The sequence below is a fragment of the Aricia agestis genome, chromosome 7 (genome assembly GCF_905147365.1).
Source record: "Aricia agestis chromosome 7, ilAriAges1.1, whole genome shotgun sequence".
In the NCBI taxonomy this organism is placed as follows: domain Eukaryota; kingdom Metazoa; phylum Arthropoda; class Insecta; order Lepidoptera; family Lycaenidae; genus Aricia; species Aricia agestis.
In genome coordinates, this window is record NC_056412.1 from 9776829 (window position 1) to 9794265 (window position 17437).

Here is a 17437-nt window from a genome sequence, read left to right on the forward strand (position 1 = left end):
GGGTTTCACCTCTACAGAATCCTAGGGCAGTGGTGGATCTGTCGTTGTGCTCACCGACTATTGCTTCTTTGTGTTCATGGTCTGTCCTCCCCAGTTCTTATGGTAGCGATCATTTCCCTATCCTAGTAACAATTACTTACTCGACGAGACAGACAATTACCCTTAATCCCCCCCGCCAAAAATTTAAGCTCGACAAAGCGAATTGGTCTGAATTCGCAATTATCACTGATTCCGAAACTAGTCGGCTCTCTTTAGACACAAATGATCCCCACATTCAACTTGAAAGTTTAAAAAATGTCCTCCTTAGAGCTGCAGAGAGGTCAATTCCTCAAAAACAAACTGGAGACCGTAGATCGTCTCCTCCATGGTGGGACAGCGAATGTACTTCAGCTTGTAAGCGTCGTAAGGATGCTGAAAAACTTTATGCTAGGTCAATGACCATGGCAAATTTTCTAAATTATAAAAAAATTTCGGCTGAGGTTTTTAAATTATTTTCAGATAAAAAGAAAGACGGCTGGAGACAATTTTGCTTAAGTCTCTCTCCGATATCTAAACCCTCACTCATTTGGAATAACATTAGGAAATTTCGCGGATCCCTTTCGGCAAACAATAACCGTCAGTCCAATGATCCTTCTGAATGGATTGAAGCATTTTCGCGGAGATTGGCTCCTTTGACGGCTCCATCACTTGGCGAACTTTGCGTTAGTACTTCTCAAGGATCATCTTCAAACTGGTTAGACTTACCTTTCTCTCTGGAGGAATTCCGCCTGGTTTTGAGTTCATTGAAGGATTCCGCTCCTGGGGCAGATGGAATTCCTTATTCCTTTTTTGTCAATAGCGGTTCAGTCACTCAACAGCTTTGTCTGAATATCCTTAATGAGATCTACCAGTCGGAGGTTCCCCCGGATGAGTGGCGCTCCCAAATTATTTTGCCGATTCTTAAACCGGGAAAACCAGTTGATGACCCGTCTAGTTATAGACCCATTGCACTTTCGGTCACTCTAGGGAAAATTTTGGAACATCTGATCAAAAATCGACTGGAATGGTTTTTAGAGAGCCGAGGTCTGTTATCCAAAACACAGTTTGGTTTTCGAAAAGGCTATTGCACAACAGACGGCGTAGGAATCTTAGTAACCGATATACGCATAGCCTTTTCGAAAATGGAACATGTGACGGCGGTGTTCCTGGATGTATCATCTGCATACGATAACGTCAGTCTTCCAGTACTCAGGCAAAAAATGCGACAGCTGAGTATCTCAGAGAGGATGACGAATTATATCTGCAATTCCCTTTCCTCCCGTACTATTACCATCACTTGTCCAAATTCCTCCCTCCCTCCCAGAATTGTTTATATAGGTCTTCCCCAGGGTAATGTCCTCAGTCCCGTCCTCTGGGGTATTTATACCTTCGATTTGGATTTATCCGTCATTAGTTTTTGCGAGATACTTCAGTATGCAGATGATATAACCATTTACGTTGCCTCGAAAGATATTGCAGAATGCTCCACCCGCCTGAACACTGCCATTCAATATCTTAATGATTGGATGGACAGACATGGTCTGTCCATTTCTGTTTCTAAAAGTTCGGTTGTAGTGTTTAGTAGGTCTAAAATAATTCCAAATATCAACATCTTCTCCAATCATCAGGAGTTCCCGGTAAAGGAGGCGACAAAATTTTTGGGCGTGTATTTAGATTCTAGACTCTCTGGTGTACACCACATAAATCATGTAGTTGAAAAATGTGAAAAAAATATTAATATTCTACGCTCACTCTCTGGTGTCTGGTGGGGATCACATCCTTTCACGCAGAAGCTGTTGTACAATGCTATTGTCCGCAGCCATTTAGATTACGGCTCTTTCCTTCTTGAACCATGCAATAAACTTCCTCTTAAGGTTCTGGACAAGATTCAATCCAAGTCCTTAAGAATTGTTGTCGGGGCCATGAAGTCCACACCAATTAATGCTCTTCAGGTTGAATGTGGGGATCCCCCACTTATCATCAGAAGGCAATACCTCTCTGACAGATTCCTGTTTAAATTATTTCAAAATTCATCCCATCCACTTCTTGATAAACTCCATACCCTTTCGCAGCTAGTTGGCTCCTCAAGCTACTGGCGGCATAAGGACCTTCCCTGCCTTTTGATTAGCTACCTTACTATTACCCGTCTTCCTTGCCCTATCTTTCAGTGCAGGCTCAATCCCCTTTACTCCACTCCCTATAATGCACTTACCTTCTATCCAAAAGTGCTTCTAAATTTTTCTATAGATAAGGGTTCTACCATGGCTAACACTCAATTTAACCACATTATTCACCAGCACTTTGAGGATTGGCTGCTTATTTTCACGGACGCTTCAAAGCTTTCGGAGAGTGACTGTGTTGGTGTGGCTGTTTGGATACCGAAAGTTAATGTGATTTTAAATTTCAAATTACCTCCAAACTCCTCAGTGTTTACAGGGGAAACCCTGGCAATTTTGGAGGCACTCTCGTTTGTTGAATCCCATCACCTCAACAAATCCATTATACTTTCGGATTCCAAAAGTGCCTTGGAAGCCATAATCACCAATCAGTTTCGCTACAGATGCAAATTTCCATTGGTCTTGAAAATAAGACAGCTTCTCTTCAGGTGTCACACACAAGACTTACAAGTAATTCTAGCTTGGATACCGGGGCACAGCGGAATTACTGGTAATGAGGCTGTAGATTCTTATGCTAAAGACGCTATAAGTACAGGAGTGTCAAGTCAATTTACAGTCTATTGCCAGGATTTAGTTCCGCTGGCCAAAACCCACATGTACAATAGCTGGCACAATATATGGGTCAGAACTAGTGAAAGTAAAGGAAAACACTATTTTAATATTCAAAATTTTATTCCAGTAAAGCCATGGTTTTTTAAATTCAAAAAGGCAAGCAAAACAGTGTGTTCAACAATTTGTCGCATGAGGCTAGGACACTGCTGCACGCCTGTTTTCTTAGCAAAGATTAGGGTCCGAGATAGCTCCTTATGTGAATGCGGCCTAGACGAGGGCACTCTAGACCATATTTTTTTCTCTTGCCCAAGATACCAACCTTCCTTATACGATTTCCTTCCCCCTACTATTCCTCGCCCTATCAATTTTACTTCAGTTCTGTCCTCTGTAAATACTCCCTTAGTTGAAACTTTATGTTCATACATTTATACTAACAGTATTAAATTGTAAGGTGTACAGGACTAACTCTAGATTTTTCAACAGTCACCGTACGCGTCTCATCATACCGTAACCTTGTTTCTTCATAAAGCCATCTCATAAAGTAAAGTCTTTGCCAAAACACTCTGATACTGGCAACTCACAAAGGAGCCATTAATAAAAAAGAAGAAGAAAAAGAACGGCCACTACAAAAACCAATGTCCAGAAAACAAGGAAAAACAAGTAAATGTTTTTAGTGCAGTATTTCTGAATGGCAGTTTTATAAAAGAGGAGTGGTATATCGACTCCGGCGCGAGTAGCCATATCGTAAGTAGCCAAGAAAACATAAATAATGCGACATACAATATAACCACGAAGGAGATTATAGTTGCAAATAAGGCGACTATGCCTGTGTTGTGCTCAGGAGATACAAAGATTACAACTGTTGTAAACAACAAGGAATACAATATTGTTGTTAAGAATGTGTTATGTATTCCCAATGCTACCACGAATTTACTGTCTGTCAGTCAGCTGATCGAGCATGGTAACAAAGTCAGTTTCCAGCGTGAAAGTTGTTACATTAGGAATCAGCAGAATGAACTGATTGGTATAGCACAGTTAGTGAATGGGGTATACAAGTTAAACACAAGGTCAGCATGTTTGTTCGCAGCCTCAGCGACAAAGACCTCAGATATTATATGGCATAGGAGACTTGGCCATATTAATAGCAGAGACATGAATGACATGAAAAATAATGCTGTTGAAGGTTTGGATTATGAAAAAAGAACAGAAATCAGCAAGTCAAACTGCACAGTGTGTTGTCAAGGAAAACAGACTAGATTGCCGTTTCCGCATAGCAGTCACAGGAGCGAGCATGTCCTCGATGTGATACATGCAGATGTATGTGGACCAATGGAGACTAAATCATTGGGTTTGTCTAGGTATTTCCTGTTATTTGTGGACGACCATAGCAAAATGTCATTTGTCTATTTCATGCGATGCAAGAGTGAAGTTTACTCTCTTTTCAAAGATTTTAAAGCCAGAGTTGAAAAGCAGACAAATCGCAGTATAAAAGTTTTAAGAACAGATAATGGCACAGAATTTTGTTCAAATGAAATGGAAAAATATTTGAAACAATGTGGCATAATTCATCAACGAACCAACCCTTATACCCCGGAACAGAATGGTGTGGCCGAAAGATTCAATCGCACGATTGTGGAACGAGCCAGATGCTTACTCTTTGACGCAAAGTTCGAGAAAAATTTTTGGGCTGAAGCGGTGCATACAGCGGTTTATTTAAAAAATAGGTCAATAGCCTCAGGACTTAACCAAAAAACTCCTTATGAACTTTGGAATGGCCGTAAACCAAATGTCAGCCATATAAGAGTATTTGGAAGCACGGTAATGGCCCATATACCTAAACAAAAAAGACTCAAGTGGGATAAGAAAGCAGAAAAGCATTATTTGGTTGGATATGATGAAAACGTAAAAGGTTACCGGCTTTACAACCCCAGAACTCATAAGATTATAACAAGCAGGGATGTTACTATCATTGAGCGAGATAGTCCAGAAATAATACAAGCTGTAATAAATGAAAATAACATGTCATTGTCTGACAGCCCTCATCAGCTTAGAGATTCTGATAGCTCAGACTCTGAACTTTCAAAAAGTACAGTGAAGAGTAAAAATGATGACAGTACCTACATAGAAGAAGTCGAATTGAATGATAGTTCTTCAGATGAATTTTTTGACAGTATTCCATTGAAGGAGTTAAAAAATTTACAGAGTGACAAACCTGAAAAGGAAGTAAGAGAAAGAAAAAAGCCTGACAGGTATGGTTACAGCAATGTATGTATGAAAGCAGGTATAGATCCATGTGGAGATCAGATGATAACCTATGAGGAGGCTTTAAATGGGGAAGAATCAAAGGAATGGTGTAAAGCAATGCAGGAGGAGCTGCAGTCATTCGCTGAAAATGAAGCTTGGGAAGTGGTGGATAGGCCAACGCAAGCTACAGTGGTAAAGTGTAAGTGGGTGTTTAAGAAAAAGATGGACAGTGACAATAATGTGAGATATCGTGCTCGGCTAGTTGCCAAGGGTTTCACGCAGAAAGCAGGTATTGACTATACAGAAACTTTCTCTCCAGTGGTGCGTTATTCAACTATTAGACTATTATTTGCGTTGAGTGTTAAATATAGCTTTGATATAACTCACCTCGATGTAACCACTGCATTTTTAAATGGATATTTAAATGAAGAGGTGTACATGTGTTTGCCCGAGAATTTTAATTGTGACGGGGAAAATAAAGTCTTAAAATTAAAAAGGGCAATCTATGGATTGAAACAATCAGCTAGGGCGTGGTATGAGCGAGTAGATGATTGTTTACAATCTATGGGATATAAAAAGTCTGTGTATGAACCTTGTTTATTTTTCAAACAAACTAATACTGGTAGAACGTATGTAGCTCTGTTTGTAGACGATTTCTTTATATTCTCTGATTGTAAAAAAGAAACTGAATGTCTTAAAATAGAATTAAAATCTAGATTTAAATTAAAAGATTTGGGAGACATTAGACAGTGCTTGGGCATGAGGGTCAGACGAAATGAAAATGAAATATTTGTAGACCAGGAACAATTTGTTGATCATTTGTTAAATAAATTTAATATGAAAAATTGTAAACCTGTTAGTACACCTATGGAGGTAAATCTAAAACTTAAAAAGGAAAATAGTTGTACTCAGTATCCTTACCAGCAATTAATTGGAAGTTTACTATATTTATCCATGTTGACCCGTCCTGATATATTTTATTCTGTCTGTTACTTAAGCCAGTTTAATAGTAATTATAATAAAACACACTGGAATCATGCAAAACGCATCCTGAAATATTTACATAAAACAAAACATTTTGGTTTAAAATATGTGAAAGATGAACATGATCTTATAGGGAATGCCGATGCTGATTGGGCATCAGATTGTGTAGACCGTAAGTCTTATACAGGATTTATGTTTAAGATGTCTGGAAGTGTAATTTCCTTTGAGTGTAAAAAACAATTAACAATAGCTTTGTCCAGTACAGAAGCTGAATACATGGCACTGTGTGAGGCAAGTAAAGAAGCCATTTACTTGAGAAATTTGTTGTTAGAATTAAAATGTAGAGATGAGTCACCCATATTGTTATATAATGATAACCAAAGTGCACAATTGTTAACAAAACATAGTGTGTTTCATAAAAGAAGCAAGCATATCGATATTCGATTTCATTTTGTTAGAACAGCCGTTGAAAATAATTGTGTTGTAATAAAGTACCTAAATACAAATGATATGCCTGCAGATATATTTACTAAGGCTTTATGTAGCCCAAAACATTATAATTTTTTGGAACAGCTAGGTGTTGCTCAGTTGTGAATTTAAATTTATTGTATGCTGTGTTTAGACTTAGAATAATTAGTCTGTATGTGCATTATTTTGATAAGGGAAGGTGTTAAATATATAATATAATATCAAAATAATAGGTTTATACCTAAGTAATAGCAACACCTTATATCTATGGTCCATATTTTTTATCTGTACTTAGTCTTTGTCTATGTCAAGATCTTATAAAAAATAAAATGACAGTTGTCTGTAACCGAGCACCGTGGTTGTTTCATTAGTATATTATGTTACCGTTAGAATACAAAATACAAAATACGTTAACGCGCACATAACCTAGGTAGTAACTAGTAGGTAATCTACAGATTTTCTCCTTTTGACGTGGGAGAGCCATGCTCCGGCACGAATGGGCTGGCTCGACCGGAGAAATACCACGGGCTCAAAGAAAACCGGCGTGAAACAGCGCTTGAGCTGTGTTTCGCCGAGTGAGTGAGTTAACCGGAGGACCAATCCCCTACCCTTTTCCCTTCCCTACCTTTTCCTATTTCTATCCCTACCCTCCCCTATTCCCTTCCCTATCCTCTTAGAAGGCCGGCAACGCACCTGCAGCTCTACTGATGCTGCAAGTGTCCATGGGCGACGGAAGTTGCTTTCCATCAGGTGACACGTTTGCTCGTTTCGTCAATCATTTTTAGAAAATTTCATTTTATCGTGTTTTATCGAATACCGAGCAAAGCTCGGTCAAATAGCTAGTACGATAACTTTTTAACGTGCACGTTAGGGGACATCACGATTAACGACGTCTACACTCTGCTGAACCGCACAAAACGTCAGCGGTGCGTAAAATCAAAAGGGCATTTAAACATATCCAACGTTCTATCGTGGAAGTCGGCTTCCACGATAAGCGCGCGTTCAGACGTGGGCGTTTTCTGCGCGTTTTTTGCTCGCGCGGATTCAGCACATGACTGTGATTTGTGAAATTGCTATGAATGATGAATCCGCGCGAGTAGAAATCGCGCAGAAAACGCGCTCAGACGTGCGCGTTTTCTGCGCGATTTCTACGCGCGCTAACGTGACGCCCAGAATTATAAAAGCGCACATTCAATAATGGTAGTAGTAGTAGGTAGTTGAAATACTAAATTCACAAAATTCTTAATTATATATTTGGGCTCCCATACAAAAAACACAATTTTTTGCCAACTTTCGCTCAATAACGGTACGGAACCCTAAGTGCGCGAGTCCAACTCGCACTTGACCAATTATTTTTATGTAATTTAATGAGAATAGAATAAACTTTTTGCACCTTAACTGACTCACCCAGATAATCTGCAGAATACCTTGTTAATCTGCAGTCTAACTGATTTACGCACATTAACGGTAACATTTATAATTTCAGTCATAGCATGAATTTTAAAGTGACTTGGAAATATTGTCTGAAAATTCTTTCTTATCCCTATCCTATGCTACCTAAAAAATTTTTGGTCTGGGTAGTAACTACGAGTATTAATTAGTAATCTGTGTCTGGGGTTAATTCTTAGATACCAATATGAAGCTTCGCAGAGTTTACCTTGGGTTTGGGATTTTTAGGGTTACAATTGGGAATAACCCGACTTCACTATTCAGTCATCAGTGTTAGCACAGTAAACATAATATTAACATTAAATGTGCATTAGTTGTGACTTGTGGTTTACCTCTTTACACTATTTGCATAGGTCTTGGTTGATATGGCTAAAATTCTTTTGATGCAGGATCAAAAACACCGCCTAAATCCTAACATAAAGTATTCCTGCATATTATTTATATTGATAAGTAGTACATTATTATTTTGTATCTTATCTTAATCCAAATATCCACCTATACACCAAAATCTATTAAATAATTGATAGAGAACAATAAAATATAACCTACTACGAAACTTTTCCCTTTTTAATTTTTTTGAAATGCATAATTCAAAATTGAGTTTCAAAATTTCACCCGGACATACATACTTACATACATACAGAGCAAGTTAAATAAAAGCTTTTAATAAATATAGCCTATCATTTTGTCATTTTTATTCCATTTTACTATTACAAACCATGCAAATGACTTTTTGATTGGGTAATCATTTTAATATTATTAAGTAATATAATTTATCTTTTCGTAGATATTGATTATTTAAGGTTATCATTTCCGTGTTCGGCATTTAAAAGTTCTTTGCTGATTAATAATTATTATTACTTTGTTTGGTTAGTTGTAGACTTGTAGATAATTTTGTAGTTTAATTGTACCCATGCATGTCACAGCAACTAATAATGTTGCTATATTATATACGATTTTTACTAATTTACTGGAAAATGAGAGCATTAATTTTTAAGACTTTTCCAAGTAGCTGGTTTTCTGAAAACCTACTTAATTAATTAATTCTTCTTAATCCTCTATTGTATGTAGATTACGATTACTATGACCCACATGTTTCTTTATTTATTATACTGGTTAAAAATGTAGAGGTTGGTTGGTTGGAATTGATAACAATAATTATTGTTAATTCGTTTTGAACTATTACTTTCTAATTACACACGAATGTATCAAAATAATCGAGCATTACTCGAATTGAGACATGCGATTTAATTAGTTTTACGAATCTGATGATGACGAGTGTGGTCGATGCTTCACATCCAGCGGAAGAGATAAGTAATTGTTTGTACGCTACAGGTATTGTATTGTTTGCAGGACGAGCGAGGGCGGCTGATGAGACGAACTATTCTGCGATACGTGTGCTTGTGTCTAACTATGGTGCTAACTATGATCTCACCGCGAGTAAAGAAACGATTTCCTACATTAGATAACCTAGTCGAAGCTGGTCTTCTGCTAGAAAACGAAAAGGTTATACTGGATAACCTGAATGCAAAGTTTCCCAAGCCCTCCAAACATTGGTACGTAACCTTGGCAGTCGTTAAAAACGTAACCCGAACTTAATTTATATGTCTGTTGAACACCGGTTGAACATTCGTTCTGCCTAAAAAAAACAAATATCAGACATGTGGAATACCTGTTGGCAAAGATGTGACAGTGAAGGTCAAAGACGCCGGTCAGGCTGGGGTTTTTTGTTAGAGTTTTAGTTTTTACTTTCAGTCCATATTCCTACGATTAAGATCGAGCGATGATGTAACGGCTAAAGACGTTTCCATGAATATTAATCATACTATTATCATTGATCTTATTACTTACCTATTGCATAATAAATAGGTACTCGTATATCTTATCGGTATAAAACATACGTCTTACTCTCGTTGCAAGAAACAGAGTAAACATTTACTTGTTTTATGAAGACAATCAAATACAGGAAATAAAAATTTGCTGGCAAAATAAATATAGCTAAAATTGAAAAGAGAAGTTCTTAATCCAATTATAATTTTTGCAGGTTACCAATAGTATGGGCTACGAGTATAGTGACGAGGGCCCGCAAAGAGGGCAGGATAAGGGACGACTTTGCGGTCAAAACTATAATAGACGAACTGAACAAGTTCAGGGGACAGGCTGGGTTGCTGCTCAGCTATGACACCATCAGCATACCACTCGTATACACACAGGTTAGCAACATTACCTACCCGTGGTAGTTGGGTTAGAAATTGTTTATCAAACAGCAATACGGAATGTATTGCGGTTTCACTATGATTTGATTGGAATTGCACATTTGTTATTCGCATATTTATTATGCGAATGGTATCTGAATCATCTCATACAATGAAACCCATTTCTGTCTGATAAGACGTAGCTTAAGTGTAAAGCCAACAAGAACCTAGCATTGTGATCGCGTGATAAAACTCATTAAAATGTTTCCACGAACATACAAGCAATGCGCTCACAGCAGTGCAAGGTTTTCCTGAAAAATGAACCGTATTGCAAGGGCGTAAATCAATAATAACCCCAACTTGGTTTGAGTCCGAAGAATTGGTGAAAGCTGCTGATGCATTCATGTCAGAAAAAAATCTCCTGATTTATTTGGATTTTTAATAGTGATCTGTGATATCCTTTAAATAATGTACCATTCAAGTACAAGGAATCAATTTCCTTCCTAGGCAGTTGACGGACCTACGTCATTTGGTCGGCTTATGTCAATTAAATGTTATCTGTGATCGGTCGGATGGGTTTGACATAACGCGACCAAATTACTTACGTCCGCCATCATCTGCCTAGGAAACAACTTCTCTGATTGCTTGCCTAACAAACGTTGCCAATTCTAATCAAATTCCTGACTGCAGCTGCGCTAAATCTAGTGCGATGCTGCAGTATATTCGTATCTCTAACGTTGGGACAATGATGTTGGGTGTAATGTAAGATGATCTTTTCAGGTAGTTACCATAGCAGTTTACTCGTATTTTATAACATCCGCGTTGGGTAGCCAGTGGGTGGACAACAAACTGAACACGACGTCGTCGGCCTACATATCTAATATAGACCTTTATTTCCCAATATTCACAACACTAGAATTCTTCTTCTACATGGGCTGGCTGAAAGTGGCGGAGTCCCTTATAAACCCCTTCGGCGAGGATGACGATGATTTCGAAGTCAATTGGCTGATCGATAGAGATCTGCAAGTAAGTGAATTGTTCAAAGTTTTTGCGACTTTATATAAAAAAAGAAACCTGAAATAAGCTACAAAATAATTAGCTGTGTATCAAGTTTTGGTGGTTTTCCTTGCTGCAAGTGTGAACAGAATTGTGTATTTTAAATGTATAAATCATGACAGTAATAAATTAAAGTGTGACTCTATATTAGGCGCATATTTCGGATCAGGTTCTAGCAGGACATTATTATTTGGCAGGTATCATACATGATCGTGGACGAGATGCACCACGAGCATCCAGAGTTGATCAGGGACCAATACTGGGACGAGGTGTTCCCGTCCGAGCTCCCATACACGATAGCCACGGAGAACCAGCGCGAGGAGCACCCGGAGCCGTCGACGGCGCGAGTGGCCGTCCCCTTGCGCCAACGGAGCATGGTCACCGTCAACCCTTCGTCGCTCAAAATCGACGAGATGGTACCCTCAAACACCGTGAGTTACAAGTTCGCCCCGCCCGAGGTTAGATTCCCCGATTTAAGAGCATGCTGCACGCTCGGTTGTTGGAGCTTGCCAGTGTCGGTGTAAGGGTTGCCAATAGTCACAGTGGGACTCCGTGTCATGTCTTGTACGCTTATCAGGGAGGAGTTTCCCTTCTGGTTTGGTATGTATGACTAGGATATGAAGATTAGGGTTTATGTCAATTGTCAAACAATATGTTGTTGCTTATGATAATGTGAGCTAGTACCCTTCTATTTTTAATTCTTCTGCTCTACTCTTATTTAATCTACTTCTGTCCTCTATTAAATAATTGTCGATCAAAAAATATACGTCGAACTCTACAAACAATATTATGAAAAGTTAAAGCTCTGTAATTTTTTTTGTTTATATTATTCTTAAGGATTAAAATTTAAAACCCTTACTCCGAATAAGGTTCATACTGTTTAAAAACACTTATAAGGTACAATAATTTAATACGTGCCATTACAAGACTAATTTTTTTAGAAGTCAGACATTTGCTAATGGATTCAAAATCATTCTCGCTAATGCTCTTTTTACCTTATTAGCAAAATTCTTAAAATAAAACTTTGGTGCGTTGTCGTGTTTGCACCCGCAAAGTATCTACAAATAGGCATGACACATGTGAAGAAAATAGTATTCTTAGTATAGCACGAATTACAACATTGGCAGCCCTTCGAGTATTAACAATTACTGATATGGTATCAACTGGTAATGTTTTCAATCAATTTAGGTTAGAGGTACTTTTAAACACTTTATACGAATAGTGATTAGATACTAACGGTATTTTTACAGCTTCAATGCCTGACGTTATACTTACCTATACTATACTAAAATTATCTAACTTTCACTTTCTGTTTCTGTTTTTTTTTTAATTTTCAGTTTTCTAACTTTTTAACTTTTTGTTTGGCTCACTAAATGTGTGTTAACTCTTATATCTAACAGCTTCTGTATCTATGCAATATTATGATGTGATAATTTAGTTCTACATGTCGTGACAAGTGGTTGTAGGGTAATTTACATTTTACTTTACCTAGTATTTATTTAACTCTTGATTAAAATCTCTAAAAAATCTACTATTAATTTTGATGGTATTAAATGCTCAATAGGTGTGTTATCACTTTATCAGTTCCTATCTGCGTAGAAAAGAAAATTAAATTAGCAACTGTAATTGATTTCGTACAGAACGAATCAATAAGTGCCTTTCTACTATTTACTTAGTCTTTGTTATTTTCTGAACATATAATACACGTTACGTCACTGGTAACTTATTATTGACCGCGAAATTCATACATCGCATTGTTAAATGATGCCTGACCATGCACTAGAACAGTAATTTCTTACGAACTTGTTCGCCTTAATCTGGTTTATTTAATATTTCTAATAATTATTATGACTTAAGTCAATATTAACTCTCTTACTTTTAACAGATTCACACTGTACAGACTTTACAGTTGTACAATATAAGTTAAACCACAATTCTAACGTATTGGACAAAGACTCGGTATAACTACAACGTCTGTGAACACTGTGGATCTTTTAATTACTTAGAGGCTTCCTGAAGTCGCCTTACTGTATGTCGACGTTATTCGTAACGCTCCTCCGAGTTCCGACGTCACACCGGTAACATGCTGTTGTATTTACCAGCAACTGCAAATGAACGACGACGCTCAATCTGGAATCCATTTCATCGTGTCTCGAGGAAGCAGGCGAGGGAAGAAGGACGACAATAATCTGGGCTCGAGCAACTCTATGGCGTCGCTGCAACAGCCCACGATAGCCAGGACCGCCTCGGTCACTTCGATGCTGAAGAGACTGTTCTCGAAGGAGGAGCAGCGACCACCCTCAGCGACGGTGGCCTCGGCGCCCACACAAACCGACAGCGGTAAGTGAGACATTACTACATCAGACACCGAATAAAGTTCACAATATATTATTAGATTGGAGATAACTGACACAATTAACTTTTTCTAAAAATTATAGTAGTCAGCTATAATATAGATGATTCTAAATTTCATTCACATTTAGAACTCTCAAACATAAGAAAATATGTAGAAGAGAGAAGTTAACTATACATATTTGTAGGGAAATAGTACTGTCGTGTTAAATCATAAATCTGATCAATGGTGATGCGTCTTGTTAGTGAGCTTGGCAATACCCAAACGTGTATTTACTACGAAAATACAATGTGTCAATACGCCAATACACGATCTGGTATGATGTAATATCAAAGAAAGCATTGACCGAGGCTAACGTGAAGAATATCAAATCATTTTGAATGTGAACGTGCGAATTAATTTCATTTTAAAACTATAGTGATGGACTTGTAACAATAAAATAATGTGTTTGATGACACCATAGCCTATTTGGACTTGTTGAGTAAACCAACATAAACTACTACTCGGCGTTAGGGGCAGGGTTGCCAACCGTCCGGTTTTCGACCGGACTGTTGGGTTTTGGAAGAAATTGTTGGGGTCAGGTCACTAACTTCCGACCGGACGCAATTTGTCCGGTCACATAAAAAGTGTTACCGCGACATTGCTAATTCGCCGGCGACGCAGCGGTGTAGGTAGTTATAAGACAGCTTGCAGGTCGCGTAATGAAAAACATTTGGCAGGAGGAAAGAAATCGACAGAGTGGAAATGGTGAAGGCGGAGTTAATGGTCATGTTTAATTATAATTTAACGTGTTCTGAGTTTGAGCAATTTGTAAGAACCGATGCTGGAAAAGAACTTGTAAAAAATGTGAAAAGCAACAGCAAATACAATTTTAAGAAGAAATAATTATTGTATTTTAGGTATTTATTGTGTTATGTTGTTACGTTGCTTGTTGTTGTATAAATGGATCTTAAAATGTGTTAGTCGCGCTAAAACTCGAAAACGGCTGGACGGATTGTGCTGATTTTAGTCTTAAAATATTCGTAGAAGTCCAGGTAAGGTTTTAAAGTGACACGAAGTTCACCGGGACAGCTAGTTTTTAATAAAACTTTCAGTAGTACTTTTATGGTGTTTTTTTTTTTACTAGCAGCTGTCCGGTTCTAGCGGCTGGAAAAGTTGGCAACCCTGGTTAGGGGGCGGTTGATAAAACATCCATGTCCTAATTTGTAACAAAATAATATGCAATTTTCGTGTAAATTGCGGACGCTGTAAACTCAATATAGCATGTAAAGGCTTTGTTATCATGAATTGAAAATCCTGTAACAGCAACTATTCAGTGACGGTGTTTATGGATAATTATTAGTAAACTGTGGTTTTAAATTGTTGCAAACCCACTATTTTCAATATACAAGACGTAATCCCTATTTCCCAGGGTACCTAGGTGGAGTGAATTTCTGAATAATGACAAAATAATCATTTAACGGTTAACCCAATTAACTTAATTGACTATTTAATTAGCTCAAAGAGAGATACCATTCCAAATAACCTCGAAATCCTTTTTATGCACACTTATTCTGATTAACTTACTCAGAGGCAGTAATAAAAGGTGAAGGAAGTATGAATATGTATGCCGCGGTAGTTACGTTACGCCTAACGACCTCGTCGCTAGTCTATACGTGTTTGTGTTAAAAGATAGCTCTGATTGAAGTAAATTGGTCGTTACATTACAGGGTTTTTTACAATATCCGTAACGAGAAACTAGGTTGAATGTGACAAGTTGATTGCAGGTCTGCCGACATGGAATTGACGACAGAGAATTTATAATGTAGATGTCGCAGCCGACTGGCTTAAATAGGCGTTCAATCAAACAGCTAGCCCGTTGACTGAACAACGCCATTATTAATAGTATTCTGTACTTACACGTCTTTAGAGTTTAAATTTTGGTTACGAGATTCATAATAATATCACAATAGAGTACCTATATACCTATTAGATTTTGTACATAATGGCGAGATTTAAAAGTACTTATGAGTTTTTGGCTTTTGATGTTGCTACATACGTACTATCATATACATATGTACTATCAGAGAAACCATGATTCCTAGGCAGAATATAGAAGGCGGACCTAAGCAATTTGTTCGCCCGAACACAGCTAACATTGAATAGACATACGCCGACCACATGACGTAGGTCCGTCAACTGCCTATGAATCAATTTCCTCGATGGTACAAGCCAGATTTTTCAATTAATTTCAGGTGGTCGGTTCACAATATCTGCGAGTAATCCAACTCTGAACAAGCCCGCTGCGGCGGCGGGCGGCAGCATGAAGATCGCCAACGAGGTGATAGAGGAAGTCGACGAACAGGCCACCATCACCAGCATGGCAAAGCGGCCCGAAGTCAGGTACGTTCATAAAACCCATTGCTGTTATTATATGATTATAAACTTGAGTCCACATTCGAAGAATTTTGGTGTATCGTATGTGGACCTAACGTGAGTGACACAGCCTAAGGTCGGTATAAATAGTCAGTACTCAAGATGCATCTCGGTCTCAAGACGCGATTCGGCTCTATGATTGGTCCAAATTTTGACAGCCAACCAATCACAGAGCCTGAACCGTGTCTTGAGGCCGAGATGCATCTTGAGTACTGACTATTTATACCGGCCTTAGTGATGACTGATGAGCTACCGGTTGTCTCATTAGGTACCTAGGTAGTAGGACGGTAGTAACTAGGGGGGCGTACACAAATTACGTGAAGTGTTTAAGGGGGGGAGGGGCTCGAGTCAAATCTCATCTAATCTCACGTTGGGGAGAGGGGGGGTCTTAGCAAATATCACGTTTTTTTTTCTCATTGTTACAAGAAAAATAATACTTTTTTGGTCCGTTTCATCCAGATTGTACGTATGCTTAAGATTTAATCGTAAGCGTAATCGTAATACGATTAAGATCATTCACTTATTCGTTCGAACGAAACTACTTTAACGTTATACATCTACTTCAAACAAACAAACAAACAATCCAACGTATAGCCGTAACTCGTAAAAAACCCACATTTTAAAAATCTCACGTGAGGGGTCAGAAAATGTAAAAAAAACACCTCACGTAATTTGTGGTCGCCCCCTAGTGAGTCACTTAATTATTTGAGTGAAATTATATTATTATATTTAAAAAAATAAAATAATAAAATACTTTATTATTTTATTTTTTTAAATATAATAATATAATTAGCTCACTTACAATCGAAATAGAAATTTATGAAATAATAATTACTGTAATACCGCCCAAACGTCTTTACTATAACTAAGAAAGAGGATACCAAAATATCCGTAACAATTACCCTATGGCCTATATATTATAATATATTCTATAATGAATGATGAAAATGAATGCATGATGCAAATGAAATACTGTCATTACTCACAATATAAATTATGTTATTCTCCGTTAGGAATATTACGTCAGCCTTATTATAGCTGTTAGACTTTATGAAAAAAACTTGGCTGTTTGGGTGATTAAAGTAGTCAGAAAAAATTTAGCCCCTCCTTGAGGTTTAGAAAATCTTCCATTTTGTTCCTTTTTAGGTTTGCGTAGTCAACAAGGAACCCTTATACTTTCGGTCTGTCGGTCCGTCTGTCTGTCTGTCTGTCCGTCTGTCTGTCTGTCCCTCTGTCTGTCCGCGGTTTTGCTTAGAGACTATGGGATCTACAAAGCTGTAATTTGCCATGAATACACATATTAATGATGCCGACAAAATGGTGCATAAAAATTAAAATCGTAAAAAAAAATATGGTACCATCGAGGAAGTTGATTCCTATGCAATTGACAGACCAACGTTATTTGGTCGAATATGTCAATTCAATGTTAATTGTGATCTGTCAGCTGGGTTTGACGTAATGCGACCAAACTACTTAGGTCCCCGATTTGCATAGGAATCAACTTCTCTGATAGTACCTCCCCTACA

General features: G+C 37.9%; 1 protein-coding gene across 3 annotated transcripts in view; it reads left to right on the top strand.

Moving 5' to 3' along the window:
- The window catches only part of LOC121728587 (bestrophin-4), a 52681-nt gene that overhangs the window by 25581 nt on the left and 9663 nt on the right, over positions 1-17437 (top strand). For 2 of the 3 annotated variants that reach the window (XM_042116757.1, XM_042116759.1), the window contains 6 exons: positions 9246-9448; positions 9937-10105; positions 10868-11113; positions 11341-11601; positions 13246-13483; positions 15731-15878. In XM_042116757.1, coding sequence (XP_041972691.1) covers positions 9246-9448; positions 9937-10105; positions 10868-11113; positions 11341-11601; positions 13246-13483; positions 15731-15878 — 1265 coding nt within the window. The remainder of the gene's footprint in view (positions 1-9245; positions 9449-9936; positions 10106-10867; positions 11114-11340; positions 11602-13245; positions 13484-15730; positions 15879-17437) is intronic. The other variant, XM_042116758.1, reaches the window with a different exon arrangement.